This window comes from Cydia pomonella, chromosome 1 (assembly GCF_033807575.1).
Source record: "Cydia pomonella isolate Wapato2018A chromosome 1, ilCydPomo1, whole genome shotgun sequence".
In the NCBI taxonomy this organism is placed as follows: domain Eukaryota; kingdom Metazoa; phylum Arthropoda; class Insecta; order Lepidoptera; family Tortricidae; genus Cydia; species Cydia pomonella.
This window is the reverse complement of record NC_084703.1, coordinates 33,981,289-34,000,321: the sequence shown is the minus strand read 5'-3', so window position 1 is coordinate 34,000,321 and position 19,033 is coordinate 33,981,289. Positions and strand designations below refer to the sequence as shown.

The 19,033-nt window shown below is 39.4% G+C and overlaps 2 protein-coding genes across 6 annotated transcripts in view; both read left to right on the top strand.

The window, feature by feature from the left end:
- LOC133520633 (E3 SUMO-protein ligase RanBP2-like) overlaps positions 1 to 2,027 on the top strand; it is a 52,356-nt gene extending 50,329 nt beyond the window's left edge. For all 5 annotated transcript variants that reach the window (XM_061855208.1, XM_061855191.1, XM_061855182.1 and 2 more), the window contains one exon: positions 191 to 2,027. In XM_061855208.1, coding sequence (XP_061711192.1) covers positions 191 to 238 — 48 coding nt within the window. In that variant the 3' untranslated portion in view covers positions 239 to 2,027. The remainder of the gene's footprint in view (positions 1 to 190) is intronic.
- A 1,378-nt stretch (positions 2,028 to 3,405) lies between these two features.
- LOC133520752 (uncharacterized) lies at positions 3,406 to 15,172 on the top strand. Its single transcript, XM_061855387.1, has 3 exons — positions 3,406 to 5,352; positions 5,441 to 5,566; positions 13,762 to 15,172. Exons 1-3 carry the CDS (start codon positions 5,125 to 5,127, stop codon positions 13,978 to 13,980), a joined length of 573 nt encoding a protein of 190 aa, XP_061711371.1. The 5' UTR covers positions 3,406 to 5,124; the 3' UTR covers positions 13,981 to 15,172.
- Positions 15,173 to 19,033: the final 3,861 nt, after the last annotated feature.

Sequence of the window (19,033 nt, the reverse complement as noted above, 5' to 3'; positions counted from 1 at the left end):
TTATGCAAAATTCTATCGGTTTCCTAGCATTTTCAGACGTATTAAAGGATAGCGTTTGGAACGTACACTCTGGTGTTATAATCCTAAATTTATGTAACATGCCCCATGTGTGTTTATATATGTCTGAGAGTGATTTTAGGCAAACTTTCATACTAACGTACTTAATAAGTCTGTTTGTACTATGTTTCAGTCAAGTAAAGAACACAATTCCGCTGAAGATGCTGACACGGAAGCTTAAAAAACTTTAGTTTATAGAAATAGTATTATTTTTTACCCAAAATTAGTTTCTATTGATTTGACAATGTGAATTCCCAATCAAAGCCGAGTTTCTTAGTTTTAGGTTGTATTTAGATTATAAGCGTTTCTTAATCATTTTATTTAACTTAGATAATAGTTTTGTTGTATTCGTCTAATTGTCACAATTAATGTTTGTTATACATAGTCACTACATTTTCCACGACATTCAATAACAAAGTGGCATTAACTAACTGATGTGTGTGATTTTATCTCTGTGTAGAAACTAGAATGCTTAAACCCAGTGTTAATACGAAAAAACTTGTTGTATAGTTCTTCTATCATAGCTATTTTTTTTTATTTGTTACGGTTGTTCATTTTTGGCGAACTACAATACAAACTTGGTTAAAATTTGTGTAGAATTTTATTACTTAACTAAGTTAATTTTTTTTTGTGACGTCGAATACTATGCATTCTATACTTGCTACCAGTTGTAATAATGACGCTACGAAGTTCCAGTAGAATATGATAGTATAACGTGTATTTTAGGTGATAATCAGGAAATTGCGAACATTAAACTGTTGACGTCCTGGCAAAGGAGTAGTTAAATTACAATAGTTTCTTTGTCGCTAGAACAAACATGTTTCATCTAATTCATCAGAAAAATTATATGTACATTATTATTCTTTTTAATATTAAACAAAATTGCAAGATACTGTTACAATATTTTGCAATAGACTTAATTATTGAGTAATATAGAACCAAATTTTTTAATTATTATCAACTATAACCAAAAAAGTAAAAAAAAACAAGCCATATGTCGTAACAAATAGATCAGTTTCTACCGATTAAAAAGGCGTTACCGACCAAGTGTTTTTTAAAAAACAAAAACCAGGAAGTACATAACTAAGGAACGAACATACCGATGCTCTAAATAAGCAATATAAGCACGTTTGAATATCATTATTTAAGGCGAAGACGCAGCGCAACAGACGAGCTGAAGCGTATTCGCTGCAGCAATGTGTGGTCGACCCCTATCCTTGCTACGCGTTGGAAACGTTTAAGGGACTTCGTTTCAAAATCAAAAGAATTAAAGTCTTTATTTTATTTATTTTAACTTTATTTATAATTATGCTATATATTATTACTGTAAATAACGCGCCACGAGGGTTCCTATCCGTCTTTCCATATTGCGGCTGGTTTTCCTTTATATACATACAATTAAATGTCTTGGTTTAGTCTCACGGTTCAGCTCCGATTACTTGTAAAGCTGAATTCTACTGTATTATTCGCAATCTTCATGGTATTTGAATGGACAGGAACGCGCAGTTACCCTGGAGAGCATGTATCCAAAAGGATGCAGATAAAATATGCGACTTGCGGGGTTGTTGAGAGTCTCAGGCAGCTTTTTATGAGTGTTGAATCAACATTTACCGGATAAGAAAAATGACTATAAATTATGTACAACTTATTCAATGTTTTAGATAATAAATAACTATACAAGTCTAGTTTGAAATGAAAACAAATCAAATCTGATATAACGTTTCCAACATATATAAGTAAATAATGTATTCGCCTTATACCTAATACTTAGTTATACTTCTAAAAGGGGATTATGATAACAGCCATAAATTGAAAAAAAAAAGTGTTTAACATTAAAGGTGTATCTTAGTCTTCTTCACCAATATTGGTGTTATAATGGTGTCAAACATTTGTGAGAACAGTAATCTACGTAAGTTAAAAAAAAAAAAACCTTTAAAATCTTAAAGTATAATAAATTATTTGTGACTGCAGATATTGACTTTTATTAAATATAATTGACATAATTTCAATTTTATAACACCTGTAATTTTACATATGATTTCGAAGAATTTTGCTTCCTGAACAATGCAATATATTTATATAAATTTAATATCGCTTATAACAAGAAATACAAAATAATAAAAATAAAGTTTTAATTTAACCAATTCTACGGCATAATAGGTGAAATGCCATTGCCATTCACCAAAACAAAAAAATAGTTGTCACAATATTGGATTTGACATTGTCAATTAAATACGACGTATTGATTGAAATTCAAAACAAAGACAAATTTATTTACATAATTAAGTTACTATCCACTAATCATTTTTTAAATGGACAGAGCCGTGTATGGACCGATGAGATAATCATATACTCCTAAGTATACCAATACCCATATTGTCTCGTCCGTTACCTACTGGAAAAATAATTCTACGAAGATATCGGACAAACTTTAATTACATTCGTTAGTGTTTATCCGTCGGTCCGTTGTAACCGTATGAAAGCCAGGTGCAAAGAGCATATAATCACTACGTTTTAGCCAGGTGTCTTATTTACGTATTATATCCAAAGACATGTCATAATCTCGGACCAGTTTAAAACATTGACAACGACAACGTCTTGTCAATGAGTTTTTGTTTTTGATGGAGACAAGACTAGCTTCTAGCGTAGAACTATAGTTACGCCATTTTAGAGTAACTACACATTAAAAATTAATAATAAATTAAATACAATTCCTAGTGAATCCCGTTTCAATTAAAATGTAGAGAAGCAATAAAATTACAGGGTCAGAAATATGAAATGTTGTCAATTATTGTTTTAGACGGGTGCAAAGAGTAAAATAAGTATATTTACCACCACCGACGAGAAAGCCCCTGTCTATCGACTTATTTTCCCACTTAAGAGCAATTCCTAGCTGAGCAACTTTCAAATCTCATGGCTCCTCTTCACGATGGCCCAGCGTAGGCCAGTCCTAGGGACGCATTTATGCGTTAGAGGGAGCAAGTGATATTGCCATCTCACTTTACCGCATAGCTGCGTCCCTTGGACTGGCCTACGCCGGGCCATCGTGTAGAGGAGCCCTCAAATTTTTGAAGCTATGTTTCTGTCGCGCTGCGGTGGGCGGGAGCAGGAGCTATCTAACTGTGACGGGAGCGCTCGCTCATTGCGCGCCGTTTCGTTGACATCGCCGGCGAGCCGGTCGGAATTCATCCTGCGCTGCCCCACTAAAGTTGTTTTTGATGTACAGTCAGCGTCAAATACTTTGTAGCAGTCAAAGTGGCCAAATAGTTCGGTACACCATACTAAATATATGGTGTACCGAACTATTTGGCTACTTTGACTGCTACGAAGTATTTGACGCTGACTGTACAACGTGATGTACCTGTCATAGGTAATTGATGAGCTGTAGTATTTGAATTGATTAAATAATTATAAATACTAATTTTAAATGACATTATGGTATGAAATTATTTATAAATTTAATTAAAAAATGTTCCTGCTATAGCTCCATGACCATATTTAACGGATCCGTAATATCCGGATCCTATGAGTCGTTGGATCCGGATCTTATATATGTCGGATATCCGGATATTTCGGAGATCCCGATATCCGGATCTCAAACCCTATTTAGAGTAAAACGCGAATTTCTCCTGGATGGTACACATTTTCCAAGATGGCTGCGATTCTTCGAGGTCCCCAAATGTCAAATGGTATGGGCATGAAAAAGGGGCCTCTAATTTATATAGATACATACCAAAATGATTGTTCCAGAGATTTCGAGGTTGGTCCTAATCCGATGGTGAACACTTTTGGCAACTTTGTCTATAACAAAGTATTTTTTACATTTCAAATATTGTTGACGATGTGCTGATATTCCGTGAAATGGAAAACGATTATCAGGCCAGAAATCGGGACTGAGTTCGGGCCCGTTATCGGAAAGTGTGGATGTAATTGGCGCTTTAACTCTCAGAATGACATTCGTTTTTCGGGTGAAATCGGACGTTATCACGTAATAGAAAATGACGGTGTCTTACTGATTTAGTTGCAATCCAACACCACAAAGTATCTTATAATAGGTATTTACATTTGCTGGCAATAAGCAGATAAGCACGCTAGTTTGCTTATTGCTAGCGAATGTTAATAGTTTATATAAGCATGCTATTGCAGAGCATGTGTATTAGTACCTCAAACACACACATGTATAACTTAAGTAAAGAGTATTGTAATATTACAGCCGCCACACTATCAGGCCCGACGTTGGATCCGAGTAAGAGTATTATTCCGTTTCATCAAATATCAGTACATCGCGATGTGACGCTAGATAATAGACGATGCATCGTCTACAATATTGGAAATGTAAAATGTTTTTAGACTTAAAGGTTCAATGCCGCTTGTGAGTTTGGGATTGTGGACGATTCGTACAGCGCGCCTTTGGACTGAGTCGAAGGGCCCAAGCTGGCATCCAGGTGCTCCTGCCCAAAGGTCACAGCAGTTCTCCATGTGGTCTGACTTGCGATTTATATAGAAGCAGTCATTGCCCCGGAAAATTTGGTTCATATGCAAAAATATCAAACACTGAATATTTCTGGCAATTAAAATTCCGTGAAACGGATAACGATTATCAGGCCCGACATTGGGACTGATTTTGGGCCCGATATCGGGAAGTGTGGATGTAATTGGCGCTTTAGCCGTAGAAATGGTGATCGGGATTCGGGCTCCAAGCCCAAGTTTACCTACTTAATTATCGTGACGCTGGCAGAAATAGTTAAAATCTTAATTAAGAAGAATTGTTCATCTTGTTAGCGTCACAATTGACTTACTAAGTATGACATTAATACTAAATAAGTTTAAAATGGCATGTGGCTGTTTAAAATATGGTAAGATACATTTTAATTTCACATTTTTAGATTGCCTGTCTAGCGCGCTACCGATGCCATTAGCGGTTATAAATCATTATCTCACTGCTTCGCACTTCGGAGTGATGTCCGGTGCAGCGGGTTTCAACTTTGTAGCTTTGTAAAATGAAATTTTGCATTTTCAAAAACCGCTTGGTATTATAACACATCCGCCTCTCCGTACTCCGTACGAATGTGCGAGTCGCACGACGAATCACGCTTTCGAACGGAGATGCGGTACGCGCCGCAGGTTATGCCACACCGAGCCGTACAATATAATTTTGCCATTTTTATTTCAGGGTTGACTTTATCTCTCCTATGCATAGTTACAAGTAAAAACTCGAAGAATTTAATGGAAAGCGTGCAACCAACGGATTCTCCCGTCAAAGTAACGGCAGTTTTCATTGACTGTGAAATAGATGTAAGTCAACTACCATTTATTTTACGGTAAAAATTGAATCAGGTTGACTGAATCTCGCGCGATTCATAACTTAGTCGTTTATTTATAGGACATGCAAAAAGTATCTAAGGAAGAAGACAATCGATTTGAGCGCGAAGAATTATTCAAACATAACGCTTTGCGTAACTGCGACAAGAAATTGGCGCTCACTATCAAGCTTACCAGCAAATCTGCTGTGAGTATTAGTTTTAACACGCACATTGTCAAACCTGTATTTGTACAAAGATCCCCATTGCTGGCCGACTTCCAGGAACCCGCTTAGTAGCCGCTTGTAATTTTTGCTGAGAGCTATTAGGGATGGCGGGGGGAGCTATAGTCCATAAAAAACCGAACAATTGCGAGTCGGTCTCGCCCAACTAGGGTTCCGTACTTTTTAGTGTTTGTTGTTATAGCGGCAACAGAAATACATCATCTGTGAATATTTCAACTGTCTCGCTATCACGGTTCATGTGATACAGCCTTGTGACAGATGGGCAGACAAAAAGACAGATGGACGGACAGCGGAGTCTTAGTAATAGAGTCCCGTTTTACCCTTTGGGTACGGAACCCTAAAAATAGATAGCTAGCCAAAGAGCGTATCTGTCGGGCGCATATCGCCACGGCTAGCAGGGTTGGCACCAGCAAAGAAGTTTTAATAAGGAGTACAGTAAACACCCCTATAATGGAACAGGCACCAGTCATAGGATTTCTCCATTTTTAATAGCTGGCAACATTTTAACATAAACAAGAGCCAAAGAGCTGCTTAAGTCTAATTTTTCATTGATATATGTTAGTTTGAAAGTTAATGGCGCCGTACATCCCATGACTGGAGCAAAAAAACATAGTTTTAATTGGTTAATAATATTGAAACTAATTGCAGTAGCTTTCATTAAATACATACTAAACATAAAGGACGAATTGGACATTTAACTTTTAAAGCACGAAGCGGTAGACATTTTACAGATGTCGGTGAAATATCAAAAATACTCCAAATTGTGCCGTTAACATAACGTGGTATTAATGCAATGTTTTGCCGCCAGAGTGCAGCACTAGCACCTATCGTAAAATATAGAGTAAATTATACATACTGTATCTTAAACTGTTTTTTGACAAGTTTTTACAGATAATAAAATATAACATTGATGCATCAATGCGGTTTGTTTACAAAAGGCCTACCGGGAAACGCGGCAATCGAAATTTAGTTTTCTGCCTCTTTATCGCTCAAATATGCAAGTAGACGTGTGCGCCGATAAATGATCGGCGTGAAATCGGCGTGACCTTGAGTGTTAACAATTAACTATTCCAAGTTGGTATTTGAATTACAATGTGGATTTTTTTGTATTACATGTGTTACAGTTGTCAGATATACGAGTATATCAATTAATTAAATGAAACTGAATAGCCAGTTGCACAAACTACTTGACACAACGATTTAAGAAACTGAGTAACCCTCAGTATGCAGCGTCAAGAAAGATGAGGGAGCGATATATGAAGTAGGATTTATTTCTGTTAATTGTGAATTCACATTTCCTCACATACGAAGGCAGCATGCTCCGTCATGGAAATACTTACAATTAACTAATCAACGAAAACACAGGGCCTATGTACCATCATCCTTGCTTATTTGCTTGCGACTTAAAATGTAGTGGAGACCAGCAAAAAATTGAGAACATTGATGTGAGAATACTCTCGAGACCCTAAAAAAAGGCGTGTGCCAAAAATGTCGAGAAATAGAAAGAGAGAGACAGAGCGACAGAGATTCACTGTCAATCTGGCGAACCGCGCAAACGATTGCCCCGCGGATATTTTCTGGTCAATTGTTGCTATAGTTATAGTCACCTGGATCACTGGGGCTAATATGACTTGTTACATAAGTACTTCTAACAAATTGTGCTACTATATTGTCGCCTGCCTGACGGGAATAATAACAACAAATATATCGAAACGGCGGCTTTTCTGAAGAAAATTGAATATGAAAGTTCTAGAGAGGTTCATCAATCATTCCAAGACAAAAGTAATGGTAGTGGTAGTAGATAGGGCAAACATACTCCCAGTTACCGACGCACTCTGTATTACGAAAAAGCGAGCAAGTTGGTATATCTTCGGTTAATAACCAGTGCCGGTGGTGGCACCGACAAGATACGCCGCAGAGCTGGCATGGCTCAGAGTGCTATGGCTAACCTCGACAAGATCTGGAAGAACAGAGGTATTTATAAACTGCTCGTAAGCACTCGTCTTATCAATATTCCAGCATGATGCCGATGCGTGGAGCCTCAAAAAGTCTGAAATGGCAAAGGTTGTCGCAATGAGATGTGGTGTTAACGAAGACTGGTGCTTATACCTTGGATAGCTAAAACAACAAACCCCTCCATTCTCAAAGAGCTCTATATCGCCACTCAGCTCTTCATAACATGCCATGGGTGAGCCCTTAGATTCTTTTGACATATTGTGCGGTTTCCAACGCATGATGTGGAAAAACGCATGAATTTAGGCCGAATGAATGGCAAACGTGCCCATTTTTAATGGAAATCATGAGAATACCTACAGCTCGGATCAAAGGTCAATAGGAACAGGTGACCCCTTAATGCAAGTCAGTTACTAGATAAATCTAGTTATTATACCTATCCTATATTCATTTACAAACCCTATTTTACTCACAGTCTATTCAAATCTAATAAAAAGAGTATAGGTAAATATAGAGTGCTTTAAGCAATAATTAATTAAAAGTCACCCTTGTCTTCTTTACAAGCCTACAACTTATCTGCTTTACCTAAACGTTGACTGGTAGAGAATGCCTTACGGCATTAAGTTCGCCTATTTTACAGTGTGTTTGTTATGTGCAATATAGGTTAAATAAAATAAAATAAAAGTCAAATTAATTATAAGTTAATTCGTTATTCGTTTAATTATAAGTCGATTAGTGTTTAAATAATACTAAAACCGGTGCAAGTGAAAAGAATAGATTAGAGAGAAATTAACGTTTGGATAAAATTATACTTTAAATTTGAATGTATTTCTCCAACAGAATATTACTATTCACTTTCATTGAGAAATACCAGCAATCATAATACACATTATTTACATAGTGCACGACGAATAACATGAAATATATTCTAAAAAAACAACTTATTTATTTCTGTAAGAAAAAAGTGGGTACGTAATTACGTATACGTACTGTGTGAATTCATGAATTGGCAACTCGTAAGCCAGTACAGTACAGTGAAATTGTCATCGCGCGAGCGCGGGCGGACCGTGCTGTCCAGCGTAACGTGACCAAGACATTAATAAAAAGAGCGCGCGTTGAGATACGCGTTTATACTGGTTGGTCTGAGCCGTCAACACGTCCACCGAGCTTGCCCAGCAGTTGGCAATAACAGTCCTACAAAATACATGGTGTTATGAATTGAATTAATTGTGACGTTATCTATGAAAACTGGATGTTTTGTCAAGGGCGTTTACGCCACACTGCGTAGCGCAGCGTTGTATTTATATAGGAGCATCGTTGATAATGGCCTAAGTGCCATCGACAATAAAGTCCCTTTCAATAAATAACGTCATTGTGCGAGACAATTTGAATAGAAGGGGTCCTGGTCCTAACCGTGTCTCCACATTAAAACAACTCACTGTAATGTAACTAACTCTTCATAATTTTATTTTAACTCCACCAAAACTTACATTTTTATTTCATTGACAAGTTAATTCTTCTCTTGTTCGTCGTCTATTGTTTCCATAGACATACATAATTGAGTAAAAAAAAACTTAGAGTTTCAATATAACATTGTGTTCGGTTATGAACAGTCACAATTATACGAACGAACAAACAAATCAGTGAAAGACCGATTTATCACTTTTAAGGCAGTTTACTGCAACAGTAATCGACTTATAATTAAACGAATAACGAATTATAATGAATTCGACTATTAATTAATTAGTGATTAAAGCACTCGATATTTATACTATTTTTATTAGTATTGAGCACTAACCATATTTTGGTGGTAACTACTGGGAAAAAAATTCCCACCTTTTACCAGTGGTAACTACTGGGAAAAAAAATCCCACTAGTTAGTGTTGTGCGAAAAGTACAGGAGGCTATCGAAATTAGTCGGCATTCGAATTTTAAACGTGATTGTGGTTAGTCAGTACCTCCGAGCTGGAAAACTGTGTTGGGTATGGCTGAGCCGCTAAAATATGAAAACACTTTGAGTTATACAATCTGTAAAGTAGCGTCCTAAAGTTGTACCCTCAGTATTAAACCGGGTAATTATTTTATGTACATAATTTCTAGGGTGTCAATAATTGATTTATAGAAGAAAATAACCGGTATATTTCAACCACTTCACAAAATTGCGAAGATCTCGGAAACTAGAATCACGAAAGTTGTACTTTTTCTAAACACAGTAGGAATAACTCAGTGTTTTCATACTTAAGACCTTTTATACCCATTTTTATTAAAAAGTACTACTATACAATTCCTACACCAGCACGGATGTCCTGCCACTGCCAATACTTTAAATTATTTAAATCTTTCGTATTTTTGTATTTTGTACCGTAAAAATTCATTTAGCGTTACAAATGATCGAACTAACACAACACCACATTATTTGATGTCGATTCAACCGGTTTAGGGCCGATTTATACCCTTATAATGAATAAAACATGCAACTTAGTTAAATAAATAAAAAACCGAATAAAACCGAAACCAGTTTTTTCAAATTCTAAAAACCCGGTTTTGGGTTTCCGTCAAAAAACCGGTTTTAACCGGTTTTTTCGGTTTCGGTTAAAACCGGTTTGCATTCCCTACTTATAATTCATCAATAACTTTGAAAATCCTTTATTCTCTCTTTTGCATGTTCTTCCCTCCAAATCTTTTAAACTCTATATGCTACAAAGATATGAGGCACGTATTATGAATTTTGAATGTTATCTTGATTTATATACACCTCCCGGTTATAAATTAAAAAATACAAGAAAGATGGTTGTTTGTGCGGTGAATGGGTGTCACAACACATTAGTGAATAAAAACAAACCGCCTGATATAACATTTCACGCGTAAGTATCGAGTCTAATGTGATATTTTTACGTAATTGTAAATACAAAAATCCAAATTTTCGTCAGCCGCCATTACTTATAAATGTTGACTTATAAATGTTGCCAGGTGATATGAATCTTTATTCCTCCAAATGAGGCATGACGATTACATTGTTAAAATTAATACGCTTACTTTAAGTTTCTTGTATGACTATAGAAAATTATATCAAATTATGTTTTGTCTTTTATAACATTACAGTTTAAATTCATATTTTTATTTTGTGTAATATTCGTTTTAGATTTCCGACTGATCCGCTTCTATCTGCATGCGAGATGGACGGAAAGTTTCAGCTACAGGGGGCCTACCGCGAAAACCGAAGTTCGCAAATCTTTCTCTTTTACTCTCAATAAGACGTAATTACAGTGACAGAGAAAAATGCCCGCAATTGACGAACTTCGATTTTCGCGGTAATGGCCCAGTTTCGGGGCTATTGATAAGTTGCTAACAGAATTTTAACGTCACTCTTTGTAAATAGGCTCAGAAAATTATTGTTATTATTTTGTGCACATTTGTAAAATAAAAAATAAACATTTCATAAAGTACAGAAATGCAAAGTCCCGAAAAGAAACCTTGAAAGCTTTTCCTACAAATTTAATATCTACATACACACTTCCAAATGATTGTTAGCCAAGTATAAGGATGTGGTTAAAATCCCTCTACTTTGAGGGGAATAAATGTTAGTACAAATACCGTTGCGCGTTCCCCGTCTATCAACGAAACAACTGCGTACTCGCCGTCGCGATCTGTACCCCTAGTGTAAATTTAGTCGATAGCGAAACGTGACGTACGCGTTTGCGTTAAGTCTCATTTTGTATGGGTTTTTGAACAGCGCGCCAAGTGGGACGTTTTGGAAAGTCAAAAATCTCATACAAAATGACACTTAACGCAAACGCGTACGTCACGTTTCGCTGTCGAAAATATTTACACTAGGAGTACTGTTCGCCATCCCTCCTACGCGCACGCGCGCGCTCGCCTCCTCTCCTCTACACTACGCGTTGAAATTGATAAATGACATACTGGACAGAGACAAGCAGCTTGACATTTTCTTCTCCTGAGAGACTAAACCCCTAGCTCTGTTGTAAAATATGTGACATAATGTTAATAATCGTTTGTTATTATGGTCAGTTTATATTATGATGTATTATTTATTTTGTTAGTGTGAATTTAATTTTTACTGTGAAATAATTATGATTGGTCGATATTTCGTTTGGATTATTTGTACTGTAATATTTGTTAATATAAAAGCGGCCAAGTGCGAGTCGGACTCGCGCATGAAGGGTTCCGTACAATTTAAGATGTATTAAAAAAAAATCTTCTTATTAGATCTTGTTCAACATTTTACCACTTTGGACACACATTTTACCACTTTGGAAGTGTCTCTCGCGCAAACTATTCAGTTTAGAAAAAAATGATATTAGAAACCTAAATATCATTTTTGAAGACCTATCCATAGATACCCCACACGTATGGGTTTGGTGAAAAAAAATTTTTTTTTAATTTTATGACGTATTAAAAAAAAAACTACTTACTAGATCTCGTTCAAACCAATTTTCGGTGGAAGTTTGCATGGCAATGTATATCATATATTTTTTTTAGTTTTTTCATTCTGTTATTTTAGAAGTTACGGGGGGGGGGGGGGGACGCACATTTTACCACTTTGGAAGTGTCTCTCGCGCAAACTATTCATTTTAGAAAAAAATGATATTAGAAACCTCAATATCATTTTTAAAGACCTATCCATAGATACCCCACACGTATGGGTTTGATGAAAAAAGATTTTTTGAGTTTCAGTTCTAAGTATGGGGAACCCCCAAAATTTATTGTTTTTTTTTCTATTTTTGTGTGAACATCTTAATGCGGTTCATATAATACATCCACTTACTAAGTTTGAACAGTATAGCTCTTATAGTTTCGGAAAAAAGTGGCTGTGACAGAATCGGACAGACAGACGGACATGACGAATCTATAAGGGTTCCGTTTTTTGCCATTTGGCTACGGAACCCTAAAAATTAAGTTATTAATGTGACATACATAATGATGACAATTTAATGTAATTTAATAAAGACATAATAATATAATATGTAATGAAATATTTGACAGAATATAATATTAGAGTGTATAATCACACGAAAATACAATTACATATTAATAACAACACTATTAGTACGTAAGGTGTATCTGTAAGTGCTGGTATGTATGTATAACAACAATAAACAACAATAAATTAACACTGGCAACCCATTTTTGTATATATGTGTGTGTCGCTGAGCGTAAGACACGAGCGTCGCACGCACACATGAATCGTGTTTCGGCTTCACTTTTGGCAGATTAGCCCTAAGAGGACTAACTGTCTATGTGTGATAGGTCAGTGCTTGCAGGATTTTTTAAAATGACATATCGGTAGATTCCTCTTGCCCTTCACAACCTGTTTACACTTGTTTTATTAACCCTTTTCCAGGCATAGTACGATTTATTGACCACATACGCGCCATTTGAATTTCAAATTTAGCATTCCTATTTAAGGTTCAAATTAGATTACACTTTCAGGAAACGTTACTTGTCTTCAAATGAATCATCAAAGCTGGATTAATTGGAATATATTTGGATCTTTTTGGGAAAACCTTGTAGATTGTTGCGGCCTGGAAAAAGGTTAAAGAAAAAGAGCCGCCTTGAAAGGACGCACAATATGAAATCATATTTTTTCTGCTAGCACCTAAATTATTGAGCGGATTTCAATAAAACAGAAATCAGTAGATCCTTAATTGGTACACGAGTGCTATGCAATACAAAATTACTAAAATGAAGAGAAGAAATTTTTAGGGCTTAAAATACCTATTGTGTTTGCTAAAATAGATTTTAGGTCTTAAATGGGGTTCAAACAATAGTTACTCTCTGGGATCCATTTTAAGATTCCTTAAAATGCGAGCTTTGGGGACCACGAGGACCGGGTGCTATTTTTCTCAGTATCTTTGTTAATGGCACCAATCATGGGATATTTAAGAGAAAATTTGGAGTATTTTTGATATTTCACCGACACCTGTAAAATTTCACAGCAGTCACATAAACTACTCGCTTATACTATGCATCGAGTGATATCATTTAGCGGGATAAAACCTGATACCCAGTTACGTTCTATGCAGTGGTCGGACAAGTTAGTTCACCGTAGCGCGTAGTACCTACGTAAGCGACTGCGACGGCCGGTGTTACAGTGTGAGTTTGTCACGTACCAAATCGCCGTAGCAGTCATTACAATTTATTTCATTCTGCTATTAGGTAAGTTAATAATAACCTACTTGGAACAGAATTCAGCAGATGAGTATGTGCCTATTGATCACGTCGTGGACGGGCGCAGCAAGAGGCGCGTGCGGCTGCTGAACCCCTACGTGCTGCACCTGCGTCGCGACGCGCCGCTCGAGGCTTACAGGTTGAAGTTTATTGAAGTAAATACCAGCTTATATTATTCTCTTTACCTGCTTTATACACTCGGAATTAACACTACCAACAAAAATCAACGTGCTTGACCAAAATCACGTTTTTATTTATATATTATAATAAGATTTTGGCCTCCGCTCAAAATGGTTGTAGGGCTAGGTCCCGTGGTACTAAAGATCTACTCCTCATAGCTCACTTGACTAAAAGTCCTATGTCCCATAAGTGGGGCAGAGGGCGTTCACAGTCCCAAGTAGCATATAAGTGTCGGCAACATCAATATACCAGCTAATTTAGAACTTTAGAGTAATTTAAGGGACGTATAGAGATTTAACCTGTATAAAAGGTATTTTACAGTAATTATACAGCTCAAGCTGTATAAAACCATTATAGAGGATCTGCGTAAGCATGGGGTCCTTTGTCACTACATAAAAACACAATATAACACTTTAATTGCATTATGCGTCAATTTACTTAAAGTTAATTAGAATTGAATTTTTGTGATGTTTAATTACATTGAATGTCAATCTAATCACCTATTAAATGACATTAACGTTTCAAAAATTAATTCGTGTTACTTTCAATTGCATTGCAGTTCAATGGAAAAAAAATTTTTTTTCATAAATAATTTATGTGACTATTGTTCGGTACTACTAAAATTATAATAATAAAAATACAAGCTTCAGTGAATTATATGATCGTAATATTTTGAAATGAGACTCGACAAAATGACCCTAAACCCTGGCAGTACCCAGTGAAACTCAGATTTAGTGCAACATGTTGGTAGACACACGGTTCTTGGTCTTATACATACAAAATAGGCACACGCTACGAGTATTTTAGTCATCTGACTCGTCTTGGTGAGCATTTGAGAGAGCAGTATCCAAGATAGAGCTGATGCTAAACCCTAATAGTATATTGTGGAACTCAGGTTTGGTCCAACATAGCAACACGCTGCTTTGGTCATCTGAATCGTCTTGATGAGCACTTGAGAGAGCAGTATTCAAGATAGAGCTGATGCAGAAACCTGGCAGTACCTAGTGGAACTCAGGTTTGGTGCAAGATAGGCACACGCTGTTTTAGTCATCCGAATCGTCTTACTGAGCACTTGGGAGAGCAGTACCCAAGATAGAGCTGATGCTGACCCAAGGTGGAGCTGATGCTGAACCCTGGCTGTAACTAATCGAATTCAGGTTTGGTGCAACATAGGCACATTCTATTTTAGTCATCTTACTCGTCTTGAGGAGCATTTGAGAGAGCAGTACCCAGGATAGAGCTATTGTATTGTATTGTATTGTAGTTCGGGCGATTTTCCGCAACTCGACGACTGGCGCCTATTTTGCGTGACAAGGGGGGGTGGAGGGTTGGCTACTCTTGCCAGCCCAACTTCTCGAGGAATCCTATCAAACCTTTGATGTTGAGTAGGACCTCAGGGAGGTCTCTCGGGGATCCGAGATGTTTTGCCCTGTATGGGGCCACTCCGCTGCATTCCAGCACCACGTGAGAGGCTGTTTCATCTGTCTCCATGCATCCTCGGCATAAGGGACTGTCTGTGACACCTGTTATGAAAAGATGTTTGTTAAATAGTCCATGACCTGTTATGACACTGGTTACCATACTCAGTCGGACCTTCCCTAGTTGAAGGAGCGCCCTTGTGAGCTTTCCGTTGATGCCAGGCATGGCTTCTTTTGCCTGTCTGCATCCAGTCTGATTCAGCCAGTGTTCTGTGTGTAGTTTCCCTGTACGTGCCAGCAGCATTGAGCGTACCTTGCTAAACGGTATCGGAAGAATCGGTTCCGGACCAATCGCCCCCGCACCCGATCCTTGCCTGGCAAGCTCGTCCGCAGCATCGTTACCCCGGGATCCACTGTGTCCCTTGATCCATTGTAAAGTGATCTTATTATTATTATGACATACCTCCATTAGTCGTTCGTGGCATTCGTGTATAAGTTTGGATGTAATTATATGGCTATTTAGAGCCATTAAGACTGCTCTACTGTCGGAGAGTATGCGGATGGAGGATCCTACTACCTTCCTTGCAATGATGGCAGCCGCCGCGTTTAAGATGCCCATGCACTCAGCTTGGAATACCGAGTTATGGGCTCCTAGCGGTGTGGTGATTGACATGTTCAGGTCTTCTGAGAAGGTTCCGGAGCCCGACCCGCTGTCTGTTTTGGACCCATCAGTGAAGATTCTCAGCTCCCGGAGATTGAGTCCTTCGTGGTTGTCGTCCTCATATAACTGTATTTTGTACCTTTTGTCAAAGATAGCTTGTTTGTGAATCCGATCCGTGCCCGACCTAAGCACTGGAAATTCGTCATATACCTTTTCCAGGCATGTTGTGTGGAGAGCTCCTATGCTGTTAGACCATATATTAAGGGTTCGCAACCTTACCGCTGAGAGACTGGCCTCTTGCTGTATGTGTAGGTGCAGCGGTGGAAGGTTTAACATGACCTCCATGGCTGCAGTTGGAGTGGACCTCGTGCAGCCAGTGGTGGCCGCGCATGCGAGCCTTTGGAGTCTTTGTAGCTTGTCTCGTACGTTGCCTATGTTTGTTCTTGGCCACCAAACCAGGGCACCGTAACAGAGTAGGGGGCGGATTATCGTCTTATAGAGCCAAAGGGTGATTTTCGGGTTCAGTCCCCACCTCTTACCAATCATCCTTCTGCACTGCCAAAAGACAACTCCCGCCTTGTCTATACGTTTGTTGATGTGATTGTTCCAATTGAGTTTACTGTCGAGAGTTAGTCCTAAGTACTTAACTTCATCGGTCAGCTGCAGCTCGGTTTGGAAAAGTGTTGGTCTGGTAAAGTTGCCAAGCGCCCTTTTATTGGTGAACATTACCATTTCTGTTTTGGTGGGGTTAACTGATAGGTCAAATTCTCTGCACCAGCGTTCTACGATCCGGAGAGCTGACTGGGTGAGGTCGCATACTGTACTGGCAAATTTACCTGATATCAATATTGCCAGATCGTCAGCGTAGCCTATTGTGTAGAAGTGTTCCTCGTTCAGTTTGGTTATAAGGTTGTTAGCTACCAGGTTCCACAGCAGAGGCGACAGGACTCCCCCTTGAGGACATCCTCTCACCGCTGCTACGGCCTGCGGTTGACCTGCATACCTTATAATCCTCTTGTTTAACATGTTCATGATCCACTTTGTTAGTCCGGGTTCCGCGCCATGGCTTTCCAAGGCATTCCCTATACTGGTAAAGTGGGTCTTGTCAAAAGCGCCCTCGATGTCAATGAAAGTGCCGAGGCACAGTTCTTTGTCGTGGATGGCTCTCTCAATGCGGCTTACAACCATGTGTAGGGCTGACTCTGTGGATTTACCTGAGCTGTACGCGTGCTGGTTGTTGTGCATCGGTATGTTCTTTAGCGTTCGATCCCTCAGATCCCTGTCGCACAGTTTTTCCAGAGTTTTCAGCAGGAATGATGTGAGACTGATGGGCCTGAAGGATTTAGCAGCCGTGTAGTCATTCTTACCTGGTTTTGGTATGAAAATCACGTCGACATCCCTCCATCTCCTGGGCACGTACCCCCAGGCTAGGCAGGCTACCATGATATCGGTTAGAGTTTCCTGGATGAGTCCTAGACTCCACTGTAGGAGAGCAGGGAAGATCCCATCCGGACCAGCCGCCTTGAAGGGATGGAAGCTGTCTATGGCCCACCTGAGTTTCTCAGCGGTGACGATTCTATGCGCCATTTGCCAGTTGTTGTCTGTTGTGCTGTATTCCTCGTCCTGCTGATTTACATCAGCGAGGCTTACGCATCCCGGAAAGTGGGTTACCAGGAGAAGGCGTTGAGTCTCTGCAGGGGAAGATGTGTATGTGCCATCGGGCTTCCGCAGTGAGCCCAGTTGTGATGTGGGCTTGTGCGCTAGAGTTTTCCTTACCCGGTTGGCCTGGTCTAATGTTTCGATGCTGCTGCAGAAGTTCCTCCACGATAAGGATCTCCAGTACCGCAGTCTTTTTTTGTACCTGGCCTTGGCTTCATAGTAGTTGTCCCAGTCCACTTCGGCCATTGTGTTCATGGCCCTGTTGAAGAGTCTCCTGGTTTTCCGCCGGAGTCTCTCCAGTTCTGGGCCCCACCACTGGTGACCCGTTATGGCAGTCCTTGCCGGTGGGTTTAAGGGGCACGCCTTGTGGTAGCTGTCTACGAGGGCATCAGTTAAGATGTTTACCTGCTGTTCTATTTGAGTTGGTTCCCGAAGGTCATCCCTCGGAGGAAGCAGATCGAGGCTTTCGCCTAGAATCTTCCTAAAAGCGGCTCGATCAGTTTTCCTGGGATTCCTACGGGCGATTGGTGTGTCACTAGATGCTAGTAGATTGAAGCGAATCCATCTATGGTCTGAACAGGAGGCCTCTTGAGAGACGTGCCATCCCATAACTAGTTCGCTGACCTCCTCCGAAGCCAGAGTCAGGTCAATAATCGTTTTGCATCGTTTGTTTACAAATGTTGGTTCAGCGCCCACATTTAGAATGTTTAGATTTGTAGTCACAAGATATTCAACAAGTGTCTTACCTCTGTTATTACTGGTCTCCATTCCCCACAGCTGGTGGTGTGCGTTGGAGTCGGCCCCGATGATAATCGCGAGACCTGCTCTCTCGCAGTGGCTGACCAGTCGTTGTACTTCAGCAGGCGGCGGCTCGTCCTCTCCGGGCATGTGCGCCGAGTCGAGGACTAGGTCGCGACATCCTGTTGGCAGTGGAACTTGTAGTTTAATCGCACACAGATCTCTGGAACAGAATTCAGTGAGCGGTTGTGCAATAATATTGTTAGTGGTTAGGATGCATGCCCTAGGGACGGCATGTACCGTGGAGTAATAGAGCTTACCTTTCGTGTCAGAGAGCCCGCGTATATGTCCGCTGCCCGTCCAAGGTTCTTGTAGGAGGGCAACGGCTGTTGGCAGACCTACCAGACAGCGTCTCAGTTGGGCCGTAGCGGCCACGCTGTGCTGGAGGTTTGCTTGTAGGACACTAATCTGTGTCCATGTTGTCGGTGGTAGGGGGGCCATCCTGCATCTCCCCTCCCTCCTTCAACATGTCGGCCAGCCCCGACTCTATCCAGGCCGACAAGTCCTCGCACTCGGATGATGTCCCGGCTGGTCCCTCACCAGTGCCAAGGAGTTCATCCTCCGAGAGTTCAG

Excerpts from the sequence above, each read along its gene's own strand:
- LOC133520752 (XM_061855387.1), top strand. The coding sequence starts at position 5,125 with ATGTGCGAGTCGCACGACGAATCACGCTTTCGAACGGAGATGCGGTAC. Across the intron at positions 5,353-5,440 it reads TCATTGACTGTGAAATAGAT|GACATGCAAAAAGTATCTAA; the intron begins GTAAGTCAACTA and ends GTTTATTTATAG. Across the intron at positions 5,567-13,761 it reads AGCTTACCAGCAAATCTGCT|AATTCAGCAGATGAGTATGT; the intron begins GTGAGTATTAGT and ends TACTTGGAACAG.